The 23,388-nt window shown below is 40.5% G+C and overlaps 1 protein-coding gene across 6 annotated transcripts in view; it reads left to right on the top strand.

Moving 5' to 3' along the window:
- EVL (Enah/Vasp-like) overlaps positions 1-23,388 on the top strand; it is a 228,273-nt gene that overhangs the window by 109,209 nt on the left and 95,676 nt on the right. For all 6 annotated transcript variants that reach the window (XM_073577960.1, XM_073577961.1, XM_073577957.1 and 3 more), the window contains exons 2-3: positions 6,517-6,685; positions 9,449-9,626. In XM_073577960.1, the coding sequence (XP_073434061.1) occupies positions 6,517-6,685; positions 9,449-9,626 (347 nt within the window). The remainder of the gene's footprint in view (positions 1-6,516; positions 6,686-9,448; positions 9,627-23,388) is intronic.

Genomic DNA, 23,388 nt, shown 5'->3' with positions numbered 1-23,388 from the left:
GAAATAAACAGAATGGAGCAGGATGTGATGAAACCGAAGACGCGGCCTGGAATGTCTTTGGAACTGTGGATGTTATAATTAGCAGCTATGCATAGTTATATTAATAGGATCAGGTATTAGTCAATGCCAGGAAGCTGCAGCCTAAGGCAGCCACTGTACTGAGGAGTCTTGCCACTGTGTGGCCAGCAGGACTGTGGCCAGAGGTGAGATGCCCAGAGGGGGAGTGTGACCCGTGGAGAAATACGATATGTAGAGAACACTTGTGTACACAGGTCATATACACACGTGGTCAAAATTGTTGGTACTCCTGGTTTAATGACAGAAAAACCCACAATGGTCACAGAAATAACTTGAATCTGACAAAAGTAATAATAAATCAAAAATCTATGAAAATGAACAAATGAATGTCAGACATTGCTTTTCAACCATGCTTCCACAGAATTTTTTTTTTTTTAAATGACACTCATGAAATAGGCCTGGACAGAAATGATGGTACCCCTGAAAATAATGTGACAAAAGGGACATGATAAATCGCGGTGTGTCCACTAATTAGCATCACAGATGTCTACAATCTTGGAATCAGTGAGTGGGCCTGTATAGAGGACTACAGATACTCACTGTGCTGTTTGGTGACATGGTGTGTTTCACACTTAACATGGACCAGAGGAAGCAAAGGAAAGAGTTGTCTCAGGAGATTAGAAAGAAAATTATAGACAAACATGTTAAAAGGTAAAAGTTATAAGACCATCTCCAAGCAGCTTGATGTTCCTGTGACTACAGTTGCACATATTATTCAGAAATTTAAGCTGCATGCGACTGTAGCCAACCTCCCTGCATGTGGCCGCAGAAGGAAAATTGATGACAAGTCAAAGAGACGGATAATACGAATGGTAACAAAAGAGCTCAGAAAAACTTCTAAACAGATTAAAGGTAAATGCAGAAAAGGAGAAAGGCTTGCTGCACTCACCACGTTGAGAAAGATATCAAAGTTGCTTTATTTCATCTCTGCGACAAAAAACTTTGAGGACATGCAGGCTTAGGAGGCATGCGAGGACTGCAGGGATGGACGAAGGCCGTTTCGCGTAAATCATCCAGCCCTGCACTCCCTGCAAACACGAGACAACTGGAGCAGTTTGCTCTTGAGGAATGGGCTAAAATACCTGTGGAGAGGTGCAGAAGTCTCATTGACAGTTACAGGAATCGTTTGATTGCAGTGATTGCCTCAAAAGGTTGTGCAACAAAATATTAAGTTATGGGTACCATCATTTCTGTCCAGGTCTATTTCATGAGTTTTATATTTTTTTAATTCTGTGGAAGCATGGTTGAAAAGCAATGTCTGACTTTCATTTGTTCATTTTCATAGATTTTTGATTTATTACTTTTTTCAGATTAAGTTATTTCTGTCACCATTGTGGGTTTTTCTTTCATTAATCAAGGGGTTTCAACAATTTTGACCACGTGTGTATATATAGTCTGTTATATCGTATCAGGAGAGTACAACGTTTTCGTACCGACGATCGGTTTTGAGGAGTACCATGGATGTCCTACTCAATCACCTGCACCACAGAGGTCAATGCCCTAATCCACATGGGCATGATGAGGTCACAGAAACAAGAAGAGAACTTAGAAGTCCCCACAAAATTTTTGAAAATCAAAGAAAAAAGGCAGAGATGCTTACCTGCCCAGGCCTCCAAACAAATGCAGTGGACCCCATTAAAGATGGCAGCAACACAGGTGCAGCAACACTGATGAAACAATCACTTTCAACCAACCAATCCATGGAGGGGGTGATTGATATATTAGTGCACAAAAGATAATCTGTATGTGGCGTTATTCACATACAGGTGATGCAGAGTGTGAGATATGGGGAAACTGTTATTTTGATTTCTGATGGAATTCCCCATCAAGATAAAGTTTGGCCCAAAACTACTTGCTTCAGACCACTCAGCCCCCCTCCATTGGCATGCATTCCCCAAGGCCATAAAAGGCAATGCAATGTTTTCCTTTAATTATCTTCAAGAACAAGCCCTTTGAAGCTCGGTGACCACCAATTAGCACAAGGGTGTGAGTTCTAGTGTAGGCACAGCCAAACTGGATTCCTTCTGTGTAACTTACGCACTACAGGTCACAGCATGGCTCTGAGGTATTGAATCTGGAAAATGACCTATAATAAAAGAATGCAATATCTCTGAGACTAGCCAAGCACATAATCGGAACCGGCATTCCTTTCTCCACACGCCCGTGCCCGGAAGCCACCTGTAGCACTCTGCGTTATTGAGTTATAAACCATAGCTACCAGGAATTACATACGGTAGGCATATTTAGTCTCTATGCACAGATAAAATCCAGCAGAATCCAGTGGCACCGCTGCCATTCCATTCAGAGCTTTGGGTGGAAAGTTCTGGACAGAAAATCATACTCTCAGAGATGGGAGGAGGCTGCACAAGCCCAGGGGTGGGCACAGAGTGTGGGAGGCAACAGCCTTGGAGATAAGAGACAGCTGTTATTCATCAGTGCCTCCCTGTGGTCACATGCTACATAACACGGTAATTTAAACCTATCTATACTCTATCATTGTACTACACTCCTGATTGTATACCAGTATATTGTTCTGTAAATATATACCCGTATATTTCTAGTGCGCCTTTCTGGCGATTAAATATAAAATTAATCTTGGGCTGCTCTTTTATCTCGATACACAAATCCCCACATCTGCACGCTCCGTTGGTTTTATTCTACACTACCTGGGTAGGTTTCTGACCTGATATAAGCCCGCTGTCGGACGGGGCTTATTTCAAACGAGAAACTGGTGGTAGTAAACCGTACTGTTTTAGTGAGGAATTCTGACAGTGACAGCCGGGAGGGATATATATATATATATATATATATATATATATATATATATATATATATACGGTATATCAAAAACCAGCACTAGTGGATCAATGCCACAAATCTCTCACATGTATAGGATATCAGCAAAAGAAATAGTATTAAAACATAACTTTTAATGTTATATAGATAAAAACAGCTACCAAAAGATAAAGTGAATTAGTGCACTAGAAAGATTCACTTATAAATCTGTATTGTTACAGACTATACGCAGAGGTATCTGTATATGTCATGTAACAGACTCCGATACATATATATATGCAACTATTCCCAGTCCTGGAAGACCAATTGACTGGGGAACAAAATAAATTCTGGACCACATAGATTCCACTGTGACCACAAAATGACAATGAGTATCCTTCTTGCTAGAGGATATATCAAACAAAGAATCAGAACTGAATATACAACAATAACCTCTGCCCTGTAAGGGTTATCAAGAAATATTGATGCTCAAATGACGTCATGAGTGAGAAATAAACTCCATCTACACATACAATTACATACAGAATGGAACAATCTCACCAATGTATGTGGAAGACGTCAGCTGTCAGATGTCTTCTCCATAGAGCTGGGTTTCATCAAGAAAAAAAGGGGAACACTCACCCTATTAAGCCCGGTAGAAGCTAACATATCCTGACCCCCAAGACTTTTGCTCTTACAAGGGCAGTCCACATCTGACACTCAAAAAACAGGCCCTATACTCTCCCCGTGCAACCCGACACGTTCCATCACTATGTGCATCTTCAGGGGACCTGTTAACACAACATGGGCATACTGCAGACAGGATAGGGAAAAAGACCTCCCAAGCTTCCTCTATAACTACAATGGAGCCTGTTTTAAAATCTCTCAAAAATGGATGAAATGTTGTTTTTAAGGTCCCGTGAATTGCAATGGTTTGATCACTTGGCCTCTATAGGACAATATTGCATTATATAGAAGAAATAGTGATCATTTAAGGAAGATAGTGGCTCGGCGGTTAAACTAATCATTTGCAAACACTGAGATTCTGGGTTCAATTCGCACCAGTAACAACATCTAAAAGAAGAAGAAACGACAAGCACTTAGAGAAGCATAGTGGCTCAGTGGTTAGGTTAGTAGTAGTGCAGTATAGCATGGGACACCTGGGTTCAAATCCCACAAAAAAACAATATCATCTTAGGCTATTGGCTTGTGTATTTACAGAAAAAAATGAAATCCTTTTAATGTGTTTTGATTTCTTGTTCTCAGCAGCACAACAAAACAATCCATAACGTATCCTAGAGGAAGGTTATCCATCAGCACTCCGATCATGTGATTGTCAGCATTTAAGTGGTTAATGAGTGAGAGGCTGCACAACACGGCTGGCACCTACAATACGGCCATATTGTGCTAAAAAAAAAAAGGCTGACTTCATAGAGGCTATAGTGTGAGGGAACATGGATCACAGTCAAAGGGTGATGACCATAACGTGGCTTTAATCTACCAGTACAAAAGGCAAAGAAACCTCTATTTTTATGTTGGAAATAAATTATCGTGTAAGCTTCATCTAAAGGAAACATGGACATTGTTGCAAGTATCATCACTACTCTTCTTATATACAGTTGATGATGATTAGTTGATGATTATTGATGAGCGAGTATACTCATTGCTCGGGAAAACCCGAGCAACGAGTATACTCGCTCATCACTAGTGATGATGCATCTATCTATCGAGTTTTTACTAGTATGTGAGTTTGTTTATAAGATTAGTACATATAGCTCACAGACATACAGCGTTACATGGACGGTGTGGTTTTTTAATTATGTATTTAGCATATATATTAGTATATGAGAACATACTTCACTCTTACACAAACGCATAATAAAAATTATTCTCGCTCCTTGTTTGCAGTGATGTTACGTTTCCTCCAAAGACAGTAGAGGGCGATATTTTATTAAGACCAGAAAAGTTGTAGACTTCGAAAGAATAGATATATACACATAGAATACATATATATACACATGTCATTGAGACACACATATATATATATACTGTATATATATATTTATATTTCATAGAGTTGTACATAGCAGAATAGCCGCTAAATCAATTGTCGGCTTCTGTAAAATCATTCCAAAACCTGACATGAAATGACATACCCCTTAATTTAACACCTACATGTCCCAAATTTTGCACACATACCCTCATCTAATTATTAGTCAAAGACATATAAAAATCAAATGAAATGAAATGGTTAACTGTATGTAAACCATGTGTCATTTCATGTTAGGTTTAGGAATGATTTTACAGAAGCCGGCGATTGAATTAGCGGCTATTCTGCTATGTAGAACTCTATGAAATGTAAATATATATATATATATATATAATATATATATATGTGTGTGTGTGTATCCTGTGTGTCTATAGCTATTCTTTCATTTCTTTATTAAACATGTCAGTGTGATTTTACTGTATTGCAAAATGAATTGCCGGCTTTTGTTAAAGGACACCGGGTGCGATTTTCACACGCATGGTCCGTGTCTAATCCGATTTTTATCGCACCCGTAGACTTGCATTGGCAAGTCCGATCCGATAATCGGTTACAATCGCTGCATGCTGTGATTGTCTCGGCCCAAGGAAAACGGCCGAGAAAAAAATCAGATGATGGGAGCTGCCCCATAGATTAACATTGGGACGATTGCAATGCGATTTTTAATCGCATTGCACTCTTCCGTTTTTGTCGCTAGTGTGCCTCCGGCCTTAGTGAAAGAATTTTGATAAATTGCATGTGGTTCTCACCCATCCGCAGACCGCTGTCTTGCTGAAATGGACCAGATCGGACGCTTGTGCCCATCCTTGGACCCTTTTCAGTCTCTCTTGGTACAATGCTAACTTATAAACATAATGTTTTCGTAGCTGAGAGTTTGTGACCATTGTATCTCCAGTCCAGGTAGTTTAGGCTAGTTTCACACTAGCGTTACCAAGCGTAGGGCCGCAGCTAAGCTCCGCCCCCGGCCATCGCGCCCCCTCCGGTCAGCTCCTCCTCTGGGTACATGACGCTGCATGCGACCAGCGTACCCTATATTTAGCGTTGGGTACGCTGGCCGTGCGCTGGTATGGTTTTGCCAGCTCATGCACCCTTTTTGTGCTGCGCCGAGCGCACAAAAATGCAACAGAGTGCGTTTGGCACACGTCGGTGCAGCACAAAAAGGGCGCATGCGCCGGCAAAACCATACCAGCGCACGGCCAGCGTACCCAACGCTAAATATAGGGGACGCAGGTCGCATGCAGCGTCATGCGCCCAGAGGAGGAGCTGACCGGAGGGGGCGCGGCCGGCGGCGGAGCTTAGCGGTGGCCCTGCGCTGCGCTCGGTAACGCTAGTGTGAAACTAGCCTTAGATAATAGAGAATCGTTTAGGTTCAATACAATAAGAAACAAAGCAGTGAGAAATATTAAGTTTGCATGGATTTTCATTCTCTGACAGTAAACATGACTGCTTGAATCCATTGGCAGGAAGCAGAGATCTTGAACAGTTGCAGGTGAATCACGGCTGTGACCAACTCTCAGGAAGACTGTGTTGTATGAATGGAGGCTGATTTGTTGTTCCTTGGGGTTGTGGGGCATCATCCATCATGGCTAATGCTGTTCTTTCTCTTATGATTTCAGTGAACAGAGTATCTGCCAAGCTCGTGCTTCTGTCATGATCTACGATGACACTAGCAAGAAATGGGTGCCAATCAAACCCGGACAACAGGGCTTCAGCCGGATTAACATTTACCATAATACTGCCAACAACACCTTCAGAGTAGTTGGAGTGAAACTTCAGGATCAGCAAGTACGTATAGTCTGAAATTATTGCAGCCTGATCAGAAGCATGATTTTGTTTTGTTGCTGTCACCACTAGGTGGTGCTTATGAGCCTATGGCGGTCATTGAGCACAGTCAGAACAAAGTCCACACAAAGCACAGCGCTGCCTCGTGTGGTGGCTGCAGGAAGCCACAATCATTTATTAGTCTGATAACACCTCCCGTCAAAGGATTAAGCAATAAGGCTATGGTCTACCAATTCAAGACCCAGACTCTCTCAGGATGAAACAGAATTACTTTTTTTTTTCTTTTTACCTTTGCACTTTCTTGATCCATCCTTCCTTGTTCATGAACAGAATGCTGTATATGGTAATTGCCTAAAACTAGTTGTCTCCCCTACAGTGACTCCTGGAGGAGAAACCTGGTATTACTTTCACATTCTTATGCAGGGTCTCACGATAAAATACCCGCCCCACCTCTGCAGCTGCCCCATATTAGACCTATAAGGGTATGTTCCCACGGTCAGGAAATGCTGCGGATTGGACGCTGGGTACAGCCGCAGTATCCAATCCACAGCGTCCACATGTTACAGCATAGTGGAGGCGATTTTATGAAATCCCATTTCCACGATGTATGCAGGGACACCTCCGGCATCCCAGCGTATATGCTCAGTCTCCGCAAGATAAATATCACCATCCTATGTATAGGACGTGGTGATTCCGCATGGTTCAGTGAACACATGAGGGATCACTGCACGTACATACAAAAGGGAGCAACGATTTGGATGAAGCTGCATCCAAAGTGCTGCCAATACTGACCGTGGAAACATACCTTAATATGTTAGTAAATGGCTGAAGGTCTAGTGTAGTGAGGCGTCATTACTGCTGTGTGAGGTCCGGGACATCGTTTATTTCTGCCCCCTTCTTTATTAGTGATTTTCTGTGCCTGTGCGACTGTGTGTATGTTTATACATATACAATCAATCATATACATATACAATCATGTCAGTACAGCACATTACTTTAGTCTTTGCAAGTATAAAAAAAAATCCTATTAATCCTTTGTACAAAAAGTATTTTTTTTATTATACTACTTTTTGTACAAAAGATTAATAGGATTTTTTATTAGCCAGTTGTTGTGTATGAATAGAGATGAGGGAATTTGTTCGGCTCCCTCCTTATCCGAATAGCTATAGCGCTTCCCGAATAGCTGCATCAGGAACCCAGATACCTGGAGCGCTCCCGATAATCAGGTGTCGCGGCTGTGTGACAGTCTCAGCACATGCATAAAGCCTATTTATGAGCCTTTAGTTTCATGGCCTTTCTTTTATGGAACAATATGCATCTGAACAGAACAGAATGGACCGATTGCTGGTATCCTGACTTACATCCTCATAGGCACACCTGAATCTGTCAATCTAGAGACCAGCAGGACGGCAGAGACATTCAGACAGTGAAAGACTGATGTGCGAATCTGGCCATGAGGAGGTTCTTTCCAGCAGTGCTGACAAACCGCGTGTCCATGTGACCACTTGCAGCCAATTACTAGCCTCCTTAGAGGGATGCTTGCTCCTGAGAGACTGGCTTCAAGCTGTTACATGGATGATGGCCACCAAGTTATTGTCACTGAAGAATCACAGGAGATATTTGAAATTATGAGGAATTTATACTTGAGAGTCCTCAGTGGTATTAACATGCGAGACTTGGCCGTATTCCTAGCATGTGTGATCCCGGCCTTACACTCACAATTGCAACATTGCTCAACCCACAAAGGAATTTCCAGTGTTAGGCTGGGGTCACACTAGAGAGAAATACAGACAAGTGAGAGGCGTAAAAACCACGCATTGCACACGGACCAATGATTCTCTATTGGGTAGCTCCCATCAGCCGTATATTTCTCATGCGTATTTTACCTCAGGTCAGCCAGGGGACTCTGCGCAGCCTTACTGATGTCACTGGCTGCCCTGAGGTGAACTAATGAGCGTGGGAAAAAATGCAGAAACTTTCCCACGGTAATTAGTTAATCTCAGGGCAGCCAAGGAGGCTGCGCAGAGATTAAATAATTCATTCTGGCAGTGGTTTACATGGGGCTGGTCGCATTAGCACTGATCATTGTGTAAACCACTTAACCCTTTCTGATGGATTGCAGCGGGGGACCTGACTGAGCATCGGAGAGGTAAGGATATGGTTGCTTTTTTGTTTTCTTTTTGTTACAGGTCGAAGGTTTATTTTTGGATTATCAGAAATGTAAATATAGCAGAAATGTAAATATATATATATATATATATATATATTTCTCAATTGCATATATATATATTTGTATTCTATGTGTATATATCTATTCTTTCGTTTGTGTTTTAAGCTGTCATAGGGCTCCATTATATGTCCATTTTGCAAGCCTGTGAGAAAATCTTGGCATACGGATGTTTACATGCGCAAAATACGTGACCACACCTTGATTACGGATGACATACAGAGCACTATTTAGGGGACATTTCTCCGTATTACGCATTGAAAGTACGGACCGTATTTCTCTTTGGTTAGTGTGACCCCAGCCTTACAGGAAAAATAACCTTGCTGCTTTTTTTTTTTTGACACCACAGTCCACAGTTCAGCAGAGCTGCAAGACCAGACACAACCTGTGCACTGTGAGCTTTGTAAGAAAGCAGCCATGTATTTCAGATTTTTTAATTAATGAGCCATCTGTCAGTAAGTTTCCAGCCTCGTTATTCTGTAACATTCTATCAGGATCCTCGGCTTCCTTTGTGTAAATATCACATTTCTTCCTTTCAGGTAGTCATAAACTATTCCCTGGTGAAAGGTCTGAAATATAACCAGGCCACGCCAACCTTTCACCAATGGAGGGACGCCCGACAGGTGTACGGCTTGAACTTTGCAAGCAAAGAAGAAGCCACTGCTTTCTCCAATGCCATGCTGTTCGCCCTCAATATTATGAACTCACAAGATGGAGGTAAAAGCATAAAAAGTCATCACAATTTCATTAAGTCACTCACCTACATGCCGACTTGTGGCACACAGTTCTCTTAACCCCTTCATGACCAAGCCTATTTTGACCTTAATGACCAGGCCATTTTTTGCAATTCTGACCAGTGTCCATTTATGAGGTAATGACTCAGGAACGCTTCAACGCATCCTAGCAATTCTGAGATTGTTTTTTCGTGACATATTGGGCTTCATGTTAGTCGTAAATTTAGGTCGATAATTTTTGCTTTTATTTGTGAAAAAAATGGAAATTTGGCGAAAATTTTGAAAATGTCGAAATTTTCAAATTTTGAATTTTTATTCTGTTAAACCAGAGAGGTATGTGACACAAAATAGTTACTAAATAACATTTCCCACTTGTCTGCTTTACATCAGCACAATTTTGGAAACATTTTTTTTTGTTAGGGAGTTATAAGGGTTAAAAGTTGACCAGCGATTTCTCATTTTTACAACAAAATTTACAAAACCATTTTTTTGTAGGGACCACCTCACATTTGAAGTCACTTTGAGGGGTCTATATGGCAGAAAATACCCAAAAGTGACACCATTCTAAAAAATGCACCCCTCAAGCAACTCAAAGCTACATTCAATAAGATTATTAACCCTTCAGGTGCTTCACAGAAACTAAAGCAACGTGGAAGGAAAAAATGGACGTTTTAATTTTTCCAACAAAAATTTTCTTTTAGCATCAATTTTTTCATTTTCACGTGGGTAACAGGATAAAACGGATCCTAAAATTTGTTGGGCAATTTCTCCTGAGTACATCGACACCTCATATGTGGTCATAAACCACTGTTTGGGCGCACGGCAGGGCTCAGAAGGGAAGGAGCTCCATTTGACTTTTTGAATGGAAAATATGCTGGAATATTTAGCGTTTGCCATGTCGCGTTTGGAGAGCCCCTGTGCGCCTAAACATTGGAGCTCCCCCACAAGTGACCCCATTTTGGAAACTAGACCCTCCAAGGAACTTATCTAGATGCATAATGAGCAATTTGAACCCCCAGGTGCTTCACAAATTGATCCGTAAATAAAAAAAAAAAGTACTTTTTTTTCACAAAAATGTTCTTTTAGCCTCAGTTTTTTCATTTTCACATGGGCAACAGGATAAAATGGATCCTAAAATTTGTTGGTCAATTTCTCCTGAGTACATCGATACCTCATATGTGGTCATAAACCACTGTTTGGGCGCACGGCAGGGCCCGGAAGGGAAGGAGTGCCATTTGACTTTTTGAGTGGAAAATTAGCTCCAATCGTTAGCGGACACCATGTCGAGTTTGGAGAGCCCCTGTGTGACTAAACATTGGAACTCCCCCACAAGTGACCCCATTTTGGAAACTAGACCCCCTAAGGAGCTTATCTAGATGTGTGGTGAGCACTCTGAACCCCCAAGTGCTTCACAGAAGTTTATGACGCAGAACCGTGAAAATAAAAAATATTTTTTCCCCTCAAAAAATGATTTTTAGCCCACTATTTTTTATTTTCACAAGGGTAATAAGATAAATTGGACCTCAAAAGTTGTTGTCCAGTTTGTCCTGAGTACGCTGGTACCCCATAAGTGGGGGGGACCACTGTTTGGGCACACGTTGGGGCTCGGAAGGGAAGTAGTGACGTTTTGAAATGTCAACTTGATGGAATGGTCTGCAGGCGTCATGTTACGTTTGCAGAGCCCCTGATGTACCTAAACAGTGGAAACCCCCCACAAGTGACCCCATTTTGGAAACTAGACCAGCCAAGGAACTAATCTAGATGTGTGGTGAGCACGTTGAACCCCCAAGTGCTTCACAGAAGTGTATAACGCAGAACCGTGAAAATAAAAAATATTTTTTTCCCTCAAAAAATGATTTTTAGCCCACTATTTTTTATTTTCTCAAGGGTAACAGGATAAATTAGACCCCAAAAGTTGTTGTCCAGTTTGTCCTGAGTACGCCTGTACCCCATATGTGGGGGGGCGACCACTGTTTGGGCACACGTTGGGGCTCGGAATGGAGGCAGCACTGTTCGACTTTTTGAACGCAAAATTGACTGGAATAAATGGTGGCGCCATGTCGTGTTTGGAGACCCCCTGATGTGCCTAAACAGTGGAAACCCCTCAATTCTATCTCCAACCCTAACCCCAACACACCCCTAACCCTAATCCCAACCCTAATCATAACCCCAACACACCCCTAACCCTAATACCAACTCTAACCCTAATCACAAACCTAACCCTAATCCCAACCCCAACCCACCCCTAACCCTAACCCTATTTCTAACCCTAATCGAAAAATAAAAATATTTTATTATTTGTCCCTATGGGGGGTGATAAGGGGGGCGGTGATTTACTTTTTTTTATTTTGATCACTGTGAGTATCGTGGGGGGTGATCGGAAGGTGGCGGGGAGCGGAGGGAAGGGGGAGGGGGGCAGATTGTGACAACGGCGGCCGATCGCCGCCGTCAGTCGGTGGCAGCGCCCGATCGGCGCCGTCAGTCGGCGGGGGAGTATTAACTTAGTGTCTCCAGCCATGTCCGCTGCTATTTCAGCATCGGCCATGGCTGGATTGTAATATTTCATCAATTTTCATTGATAAAATATTACTATCGCTCTGATTGGCTGTTTCACTTTTAACAGCCAATCAGAGCGATCGTAGCCACGCCGGGGCGAAGCCACACCCCCTGTGGTGAAGAACAAAGCCCCCTGTATCTGCGGGTCGGTTGACCTTTCAGTGACCCCGGTCACCCGACCCGCAGGGGAGCTTTAAAGTCATGACGCCACATAGGCGTCACTGGTCAGATTGGCACCAGTTTTCATGACGCCTATGTGGCGTCATTGGTCGGGAAGGGATTAAGGAGGGTTTGCCACACTTGTATCAATAATACTACATTATACCTGCACTGATACATTGTAGCAAACAGTCTTAGTGATTTTTGTTGTTAATGTCCTTAGTCCCCAGAGGATCGTCTAGACTGGATACAACTGTAGCAAACACTCATCCATGGGAAGTGTTGGTTATCTTCAGGTTTTTAGGTTGTTTCCAGTCATTGACAGCAAGCAAGTGGCGATCTGGAAAATAGAGAAACATTAAAACATATATTTGAAAAATACACTTTTTGTCAATATACAGTGATAAAACTTCATAGAAAGCTAGAATGCCCCTTTAAGGGACTATAGTATGATGCCGGACTTTTAAATACCTGATGCTTCGATTCCGAGTGTCCACGATGTTCGCAGGAACGGGCAGACATGCTGCACATGCTGTGGCATTGCCCTAGATTGTCTACGTACTGGACAGTCGTATTGAGTCGGATTGAATTGATATATAGTTGTGCAGTCCCCAGAGACCCTTTGGTCTGTATATTAGGGTATGTAGAGGAATTAGTAGCAGTATCCATGGTCAAACTGGCGATTGCTAGACTGTTGTTCATAGCAATGAAGTTGATCGCTCGGTTCTGGATCAGAGAAGAGCCTCCGACTAGACGAGACTTTCTTACGCAAGTGGAGCATATAATTTCATTGGAAAAAAGTATTTATACTAAGAGAAATAAACTCGATGTATTTCATAAGATATGGCAGCCATGGGTAGAATGGAGTTAGATTTGTGGGGAGGATGTATTATGATATAGATGATGTTCATAATAAACAAGTATATATGGAGGTGGGAAAGAGTATCGGAATAGAAATGAGGAAGACACTGAAGGGGTCTCGGAGGGGGGGATGGGGGGGGGGGGAGTTTTGTTAATAAAAATGTATGATTATATGTGAACAACTGCTTGATGTCATATGATATACTTGTTATCATTTAATAAAAATATTTCTGATAAAAAAAAAAATACCTGATGCTTAAAAAAGAAAAAAAAAAAAAAAAGAGTCCAAAATTTGGTATCTTTTAGTCCTGAACTGCTATTGTTGGAGCAGCTGGAGATCTAAATTCATTTCACTAATAACATGACCATTCCTCCTTAATGTTACATATTTTGCAGTCACCATCATCCTGTAAATGTAAAGATGATGTAGTAGTGACATCACAGTAATGACATCACTTGTCACATGTCTCACTGATGGAACCAGGGAAGAGATAAATGACACATTGGTTAATGAGAGCTGATTCGCTGCCATGGCCAACAGCATTAACCGACATTGGTTGATGCACGAGGTTCGTTGTTTATTCCAGTAATTAGGAAATGTTAAATTCCGCTAATAATCTATAGTTCTGTTGGAGAACCAACAAGTGGTTCTTACAAGATTAGAATATCATGAAAAAGTGAATTTGTTTCAGTTCTTCAATACAAAAAGTTAAACTCATTATATAGCGTCATTACAAACAGTGATCTATTTCAAGTGTTTATTTCTGTTAATGTTGCTGATTATGGCTTACAGCCAATGAAAACCCAAAAGTCATTATCTCAGTAAATTAGAATACTTTATAACACCAGCTTGAAAATTGATTTTAAAATCTGAAATGTTGGCCTACTGAAATGTATGTTCAGTAAATGCACTCAATACTTGGTCGGGGCTCCTTTTGCATCAATTACTGCATCAATGCAGCATGGCATGGAGGCGATCAGCCTGTGGCACTGCTGAGGGGTTATGGAAGCCCAGGTTGCTTTGATAGGGCTACACTTGTTGATGGGCTACATTGATGGTTTACACTTGTATTAGTATCTCAAGGAGGGCTGAAAATTGTAATAAGCAGTAAATTGTAAAATTGTTTGTACTTACAAGCTCTGACAAAATCCATTTAAGAAAATAGAAATTACACTGTCATTTGACTCATAATGCCCAAACTAAGGATAGCATCAATCACTTTATGGCTGCAGCCAGGCATAATAGTCTCTGCAGTTTCTTTACAAATGTGGCTTCTCCCAGCATCGCTGCAGGTGTCTGACAGATCTCTCCCTTGTGTGTATGTAAGCATACATGCATATATTCTAACTACATTGTATCCTGAACGTTTCAGTGAAAAATATACCTGGCTGCAGTCACGCCGCCAGGATCCGATTCATGCTGCCTGCAGTTTGGAATCACAAATCAGATGTCATGGGGCGTGGCCTGAGCTGGCGATGGTGTAACACGCACGGCTCAGGATCTCTGAGGAGGCATCTCCTAAAGCGACAAATAAAGCAAAAGAAAATCGCTCTCTTTGATAACCCACGGAAGGATTGTTTTCTCGTTACTCAGAGGTACATTCTGATACCCCTTGTCTGAGCTTTGGACATTAAAAAAGACATTTTTGAAATCTGAGGCCTTTTCCCGCCATTTTACTGCAGGGTGACACCATTTTGAACCGTGAGTGAAAAAATACTTTCCCTGCTCCCTCCATTACCCACCGGCTGTCCTTGTCCTCAGAAAAAGTATCTCCACGCTTGTCTACCACATTTTAAAGATTTTTATTGTCTTTTGGAGATATTTTTTTACAAAAATCCTGTCATTTACCAGCTGATTGGCGGAAGGATACAAAATAGTCCCCACCCTGTGCCTAATCGGACAGGATTTCTCTCGTTGCATAATTAAAAGACATTGCCTTTTTTTTTTTTAATCTCCTCTTGTCTGTTTTAGACCCTTTGGAAGTCCCAGGGTGTCCTAATTTAGCTATATTCCCCTGCTTTGTGCGAGGCTGCGGGAGCTATAACGGCTGTGGAGGGATCTCTTTCATCTCTACGTCCTATCTCAAGTACGCCATTTTCCTGTCATAACAGATCTGTGAGGCGGAAGGACACAAAATACTCCGTGATTTGTGCCTATTTCTTTGTTACCTCCGCTCCCCACCGCTCCTGTGCGGCTCCACTGGGGTGATCTGCCTTTCTTCAGCGGTGCCGTGTATCAGCTGCCGGCTCCCCTGATGCATATTTTATGAGTGGGGACTGACGTCACTGAGCCCTGTGTGAAGACTAGCCGCCTGTCACGGCTGAATTTAAAGTCACAGGGAGCGCGTCTATATCGGCGCGCAGTTAATAAAGGATTTTACTGTATCTATCATACAATATTAAAAGTGCCATCTAATTCTGTGGTGTATCTCATTCCTCACTGTCCCTTTTGTAAAAAGGCATAGGAAGACACAAGAATTTTCTATATTTTTAACATTTATTCAGTATAAACATCACCAATAATATCAATTCTCTCTAATATAATCCCTGCAATGCAGGATTCAAAAAAGGGCACAAGATGAGTCACAAGGCTACTCCAGTGTCCAAATCAACGAAAGTGTCTAATATGACTCCTCAAAAAGCACAAAAATTTCAGGATTCTTACAATCCTCACTTTAAAGATCAAGTGGATATCGTTAACCCATTTAAGGCCAGATCTCCTCATAAAGAGGTCATGGATACATCTCTCTCATCAAAAAGGAAAAATCCTGGTAAAACTTCTGAAAAATTCACATCGCCAGCCGACGCTTCAAGTCCTGAGTCTGGAGATAATTCACCAAACTTTTCGCCGGAAAGGTCAAAATTTAAGATGGATAACACCAATCCTTCTCCTTCTCAAAATCTGGATGTTATATCCATGCACTCTTACATAGATACTCTTGCCCAGAAAATCACGTCCAGTATGTGTCAGTCATTTGAAAACCAAAATAAAATTTTACAGTCTACCTTGGATAAATTTAGCAGCAGGTTAGACAACCATGAAAAACAGCTAACGGTAGTGGAAGAACACACTGATGATTTATCAAAAGACACCCATGACCTCAAATTTGAATTTCACAGACTTAAAATAAAAGTTGCGGATATAGAAGACAGGAACAGACGAAACAACTTGAAAATAAGAGGGATACAAGAATCTATCTCACCGGATAAACTAGAAGACTTCATCAAGACAATCTTCAAAAAATTACTACCGACACTTACAGACCAAGATCTCATCATAGATAGGATCCACAGACTTCCCAAACCACGGAATATCGATAAAGAGCTACCTAGAGATACCATCTTAAGGGTACACTTCTTCAAGATTAAGGAAAAAATTCAACAATCGATTAAAGATCTAGGAGGTTTTCCAGAACCCTATGCTCACCTTCAACTATTTACGGATCTTTCAAAAGGAAACGATTGAAGGAAGAAAGTCTTTTAAGCCAGTCACTTCCACCTTGAGGGAAAATAATATCCCCTATAAATGGGGCTTCCCGCTTAAACTTTTGATAATCTACAAAGGAAAGACGACCGTCCTATTCTCACCTAAAGAAGGAAGAGATTGTCCTACTACAGGATACCTGACCGCCATAGAATCTCCAACTCTCAAGACCCTGGGCCCTCGTCAGAGAAGGGATGATCCAACGGAGAGACCTGGCCAATATATTTACTCACCTTGTTATAAGGCCTCTCTACACTTCTTGATTATTTGGTCAATATATTGTACTGTACTGCTTACTATTCTTCTTTCCACAGGTTTTCTCACCTCTCTACTACTTTATGGGCTCATATATCACATAAGATTATTTTCCTTCTGGGAATAGTGATGTTATGCCAAGGGATGCCTCCAAAGGGATCCATACACAAACTTTCCCCACTAAGGAATTAGAGCCTTCCGGATCGGCTCTTCCTGAAGGACAATTTTGTTCTTTTTGTTTTTGTGTCTCTTTTGTTTTTGGTTTCAAATAGGTATATAGTTTGAGGTTTTTGGACAACTAAGTTCTACAAAGGTAGGTGCACTCTGGTTTCTGCATTTCCTCTACCCCACTTCATACGAACCCAGCCATTCTTGTAATATGAAAATAAAATTTGTATCATACAATGTCAGGGGGCTAAATAGCCATTGGTAGGGAGATTAACGGGATGCATCCTGAGGTTGTATGCCTTCAAGAAACCAAGTTAAAAAAAGACAACCACCCTTCTATAAATCTCAAAAATTTCCCATTTGTATTTGAATCTTGCGGCCCATTAAAGAAAGCTGGGGTTTTAACACTCAATTTCCTTTGAATTGCTTTCTGAAGTAAAAGACGAAAAAGGACATTATCATATTCTCCTGTGCAAATTGAACGGCCAAACCTTCACAATAGTTAATACTTATGTTCCCACCATCAGACAAATTAGCTTCCTGAATAAGCTAATGAAAAAATTAGACACCTTACGATCAGGGACCCTACTTTTGTTAGGGGACTTTATTATGGTGCCAGAAGGTGTACTAGACTCCACCTCTCCCAGCAGACAAAAAACGCAATCCTTGAACAGCTGTATTTATAATCACGAGCTATTCGACTCATTCCGCTGTTTGAACACCACATCTAGAGAATTTACTCCTTTTTCTGATGGCCATCAGTCAGCATCTAGAAAAGATCTGATACTCACAGATGTCTTCTCCTTGCCAAGGTTCTCCTCTAGCTCCATACTTAATAAATCTATTTCAGATCATTCCCCGGTAACTGCAGAAATGATAATAGGGTCCCCAATTCATGTGGAAATTCAACTCCTCTCTGCTTCATAACCCCACCATCAAATCTGAAATCAGCTCAGCCTTACAAAATTATTTTAGTGAAAACGAATCAAACCTCCTCAATCCGTTTACCTATTGGAATGCTCACAAGGCGGTGTTGAGGGGAGTCTTGATTCAAATTTCCTCCAGACAAAAAAAAAATTAATAGGGATAAAATCCTTACCCTACAACAGTCTATTAAATCTAAAGAAGAGGAACTATGTCGATCCTCTGTTTCCTCTAACAAACAAGCTGTATTATCAGAACTTACTGATCTCAGGTTGCAGTTAAGTAAAATCATATTCAATTTTTACGACTCAGCTATTAGATCAGCAAAATGCAAACATTACTTATCTGTAAATCACCCTTCAAAATACATGTCAAACAGAATTCAGAATATATGGAAACGGAATAGAATTGACAGTATAACTTCCTCTAATGGTACATCCCTGGTCCACTCTAAAGATATTGTAGGAGCTTTTGCCTATTATTACAAAAATCTGTACAATATCAACCAAGACAACCACAATATGCAGCCATCTGCCTCAGAGATTGGATCATTTCTTTCCAGCATGAACCTTCCAAAGCTTAACCCTGAAGACTTATCATTTTTGTCTTCTCCCTTCAATGAACAAGAAGTCCTAGATACCATAAACAAACTTAAAACATTCAAATCACCCGGCCCAGACGGGTTTAGTAATGATTATTTCAAGTCTTTTAGTAATATATTAACCCCCCACCTTGTCAAAGTATTTAACTCAGCTTTCCAAACAGGTCAATTTCCTAAAGAGATGCTGGAAGCGACAATTATCGTAATCCCAAAACCAAATTCTGACACTAGCCAAATTTTTAATTATAGACCTATATCCCTCATCAATACAGACGTAAAAATTTATGCAAAGATCCTGGCCAATAGGCTAAATCAATTCCTCCTGAGTTTAATTTCCAATGATCAGATAGGCTTCATCAAAGGAAGACAATCCATAGATGGTATGAGAAAACTCATTAACATACTTAAGCTTATTTCCTCGAACAAACTCAGGGCCATTGTTATCTCTCTTGATTCTGAGAAAGCGTTCGACCGCCTTAATTGGTAATATCTCGAAGCAACTCTCAAAAAATTTGGAATGGCTTCTCAGATCACGAGAGGTATTATGGCTTTGTACTCCGGCCCTGGTGCGAGGGTTTATTCCAACAATCATCTTTCCTCTACGTTTAATATAGCTAATGGGACCAGACAGGGTTGCCCATTGCCACCATTGCTTTTTGCATTAGCTATTGAACCTCTGGCCCAACTAATCAGGAACAGCACAAAGATCTCGGGAATCAAAACTTTGCACAGAGATTTTAAAATAGCGTTGTATGCAGACTATATTATTCTTACCCTCACAGATCCGAGCAACTCTATCTCTGCCTTACAAACCTTAATCCAGACTTTTGGTAAAATCTGTTATTTTAAAATAAACAACTCCAAAATCCAAAATACTTGGCTTTAACCTAGGATCAGACCAAGAGGAAATTGAGGGCCTCTCACCTTGGGGGTGGGCCACTGATGGGCTGACATATCTAGGCCTAAAATTCGTCAAAAACATAAACTCTCTTATAAAAATAAACTTAGAGCTGCTTACTAAAAAGCTTTTTAATGAATTCCGTACATCTAGAGATGATGGGCTTTCTTGGTGGAGAAGAATCATGATGGTCAAGTCGTATATTTTCCCAAAAATCCTATGCCTACTTCGCTCACTGCCTTTAAAAATACCCACTTCCTCTCTCACAAACCTTCAAGCCTCATTAAACTCCTTTATATGGAATAACAAAAGACCCAGAATAGCAAAAAATATTCTATACAACCATAAATCTTTTGGTGGAGCTGGTTCCCCAAATATTACGGCCTATTACATTGCAAATTTAGTCAAACAAAGCTCATACTGGTGGCCTCATGATACGACACCAGCTTGGCATGAACTAGCACTGTTCTTTAATAATTATAAACCTCTTCACCTACTAATTCTGAACCAACTCCTTCATAAAAAATTAATTACAAATTCTCATCCGATTTTTTTAAGCTATTTCTGAAGCTTGTAAAAAAATTTCTGCTCCAAAAAGAGGCTCTAACAAAGAAGTCACAATAAAAAATCTGGCTCTATCAGTTATCTTTCAAGCGTCTAATCAGACCATTGACCCCATTTGGTCTGAACTTGGACTTAAAAAAATTAAAGATTTATAAGATGGCGTTAGTTATACACCTTACAATAAACTCAAGGAAAGATTTCAATCTACTACCCCTGCTCTCTTACAATATGTTATCCTCAAAGACAATCCATGAGTTCCTTACTATCTACCCGAGAATCTATGAACCAGCAGTTAACCTTATTTGTAATATAGATCATAATATTTTTTGGAGTTTTGAATACACGTACAAATGGTAAAGCGGTAAAGACTCAAAATATTGTCAAATGGGAAACCGAATTGCACACGACAATTGACCCTTCTGACCTTGAACAGGCATGTACCCTCTCATATGCCTCTTCCATTTCCTTATCACTACAAGAGACCCAATTCAAGCTATTAACGAGATGGTATTAAACCCCCGTTAGACTTCATAGAATCAACCCTGACAATTCTCTGCTCTGTTGGAGGGGTTGTGGAAGGCCAGGAAATATCTTGCATATATTTTGGCAATGTCCCAAAATTGTTCCCTTTTGGAGAAAGATTTCTAACCTTATCGTTTTTATCCTAGGAACACGACTTATTTTGTCTCCTCGTCTGGCCCTTCTTTCTCTGGACGCAGACAAAATTGATACTTCTAACAGGCTATTGATTATGCACATTTTACTAGTCTCCAAACATAGTATTGCCTTTCTTTGGAAAAACCCCAAACCCCCACAAATTAATGAAATTATAGACAAACTTAGCCTTCATCAATCTTTTGAATTGAAATTTGCGAATGTGCATGATCAATTTTCTAAATATTCTAGGAAATGGTCTAGATGGCTGGAGTTGTTCTCTTAAGTCTTCACCCAGAGTGCATCTGCCTAAGGCCCCTTGTGTTTGGGTCTTTGGAACATATATATTAATATATTATATGCTTAAATACCTACCTTTGTAATAATTCACTGCATAATATGCTTCTGCATTAACTGGTTTCATTTTATGTCTTCTTTATGTTTGGACTTTATTGTCCTTCCTTTTTCCTTCTTTCCCTTTACATTTTTCTCTCGCCCCCTTTTTTTTCCCCCATCTTTCCTCCCCCATCCTCCCCATTTATTGAAACTCAAATAATACATTTGGAAAACAAATCAGATGTCAATTATCGTTTAAAAAAATGCTCTAATAAAAAGAAAACTATTCTCTTGCCCCCTTAGCAATATGCATATAGTGTAATGTGCATGTGCTCGTTGACTTCTATTCCAATCCACTTTTGAACCACTTGACTGCAATTCGCCTAAGGGCTCATACTCACTCGCATGAAAACCTGGCACTGCCGCAGGCACTGGGATCGGAGCGTGCGGCTGCATAGAAATACATGTAGCCTCACGCTCCAGTCCGAGTGCCGGCGGCAGTGCCAGGTTTTCATGCGAGAGACTCGCACAAGAATCGTGCGAGTCTCTCACAAGTGAGTATGAGCCCTAAGGCGGAGTTCACACTAGGCGTTTTTTCAGCATTTTTTTTTTTCTGCAGCAAAATCTGATCTTTGGCAAGAAAGAAGTTACAGAAAAAAAGCATGTTTTCCTTGTTTTTTCTTGCAATTTTGCTGTATTGTCGGTGGCGGTTTAGTCATGCTAGATTTGTCTCTTGTACATGCTGATACAGTTCAGTGTTAAAAAAAGTCCTATTCTATAGAATCAGGTTTTGGCACAAAAAAGCAGCAAAACTTGATACCTGCGTTTTTTTGGGGTTTTTTTCACCACCCATTAATGTCAATAGGTGAAAAACGCTGAAAAAACACGGAAAGAAGTGACATCATGCTCCATTGTGCAAAAAAAAGAAACATGCAAAGCTCAAAAATCCTGATGACAAAAAAAAACCTGTGTGCGTGAGATTTCTAAAATCTCAGACTTTGATGGTACTGTAAAACGCAACTGAAAATCTGCATAAAAAAAAGTTGCAAAAAAATCCTAGTGTGAGCTTAGGCTTTTCAGTGTTACATCCATGTAAAATCAGACTGTTGTTCTGTTTTTCTCGCATAATACCGATCGTTTCTAAAAAACTAAAAGGCGGCAACTTTTTTTTTTTTTTTTAAATCCACTGACTCTCAGTAATGAATCAGTTGAAAACTTCAGATTGCATAAAACATAAAAACTACAATTATTCAAAAATAAAAAAGTAAAAAGAAAAAAAATTGCAAAAAACAAACATTCTAACAAATCTCTAAAGAAAAATATAAGTATAGTTGCAGAAAAAAAAATCTACAAAATCTAAAAAGATTATTTTTAATCTACGGTATATCTTTTTAAATTTAAGACAAATCTATATTTTCACTTTTTTTTTCTTTGCAAATCCGATTCCTTTTCTGTATTTTCCTCTGACAAGTGACATGTGATGCTGGATATAGGGAGGCAAGGTCTGATCCCTGACAGACAGCTCCTGTTTCAGTCTCTGGAGTCCGTCTATTCGGATACATATATGGTCTAGCTGGACTCCTGTTCGCTTTTCCTGTCACCGCTGCCCTGATTGGAAGACTTTCTGTCCAAAATATCCCTGGAAGTCTTTTGGGGGCTTAATTCTTGGCTTGTTTTCAATGGACATTTTAGGCCGCTCTCACATTTTTTGCATACATGGAAATTTGTTATTTTGCTTGAATTCTGATGTGGGAAGGATCGTTATCTCTGATGTGTGATTTGGATTTGGTCCTGTCCGGTATCGGTGACCATCCTGCCCGCTCACACTTGGCTGAAAATTTGCCTCATTTAATATGTCAGGTCAAAGGGTCCGGCAAGGTCGGCTTAAACAAATCAGCTTGGCCACCATCAACCTGACCTGTGAGTATGCTTCAAGTTAACCTCTCGATGACTTAATATTATGCTGCATACCGGACATGTGCAAAACGTCCTATCCATAATGTCCCATTGATTTAATGACCTTATGTATTAATTTTCAATTACCGTTTGGGATAAAATGTAATATTAGCCAAAGTAAATATTATAAAATAACATATAAAAAACATTCACGTTTACAAATTTTAACCAAAAGCAATGACTGAGAATACATCTCTTCTTGTTCGAGCCTTATTCCTTCCCTCGCAGAAAACTGACAAACTATATTATAAGGTAATGGGATCTATCCAGCTTTGCGGGGATCGGTTTGTTATAGACAGAGGTTTTGCTATTTGTGCGAATGGACCCTA

This window comes from Dendrobates tinctorius, unplaced genomic scaffold (genome assembly GCF_039654945.1).
Source record: "Dendrobates tinctorius isolate UK_male_01 unplaced genomic scaffold, ASM3965494v1 ptg000058l, whole genome shotgun sequence".
In the NCBI taxonomy this organism is placed as follows: Eukaryota; Metazoa; Chordata; class Amphibia; order Anura; family Dendrobatidae; genus Dendrobates; species Dendrobates tinctorius.
Note: the sequence above shows the minus strand (reverse complement) of the source record. Positions and strands in the feature narration are given on the sequence as shown.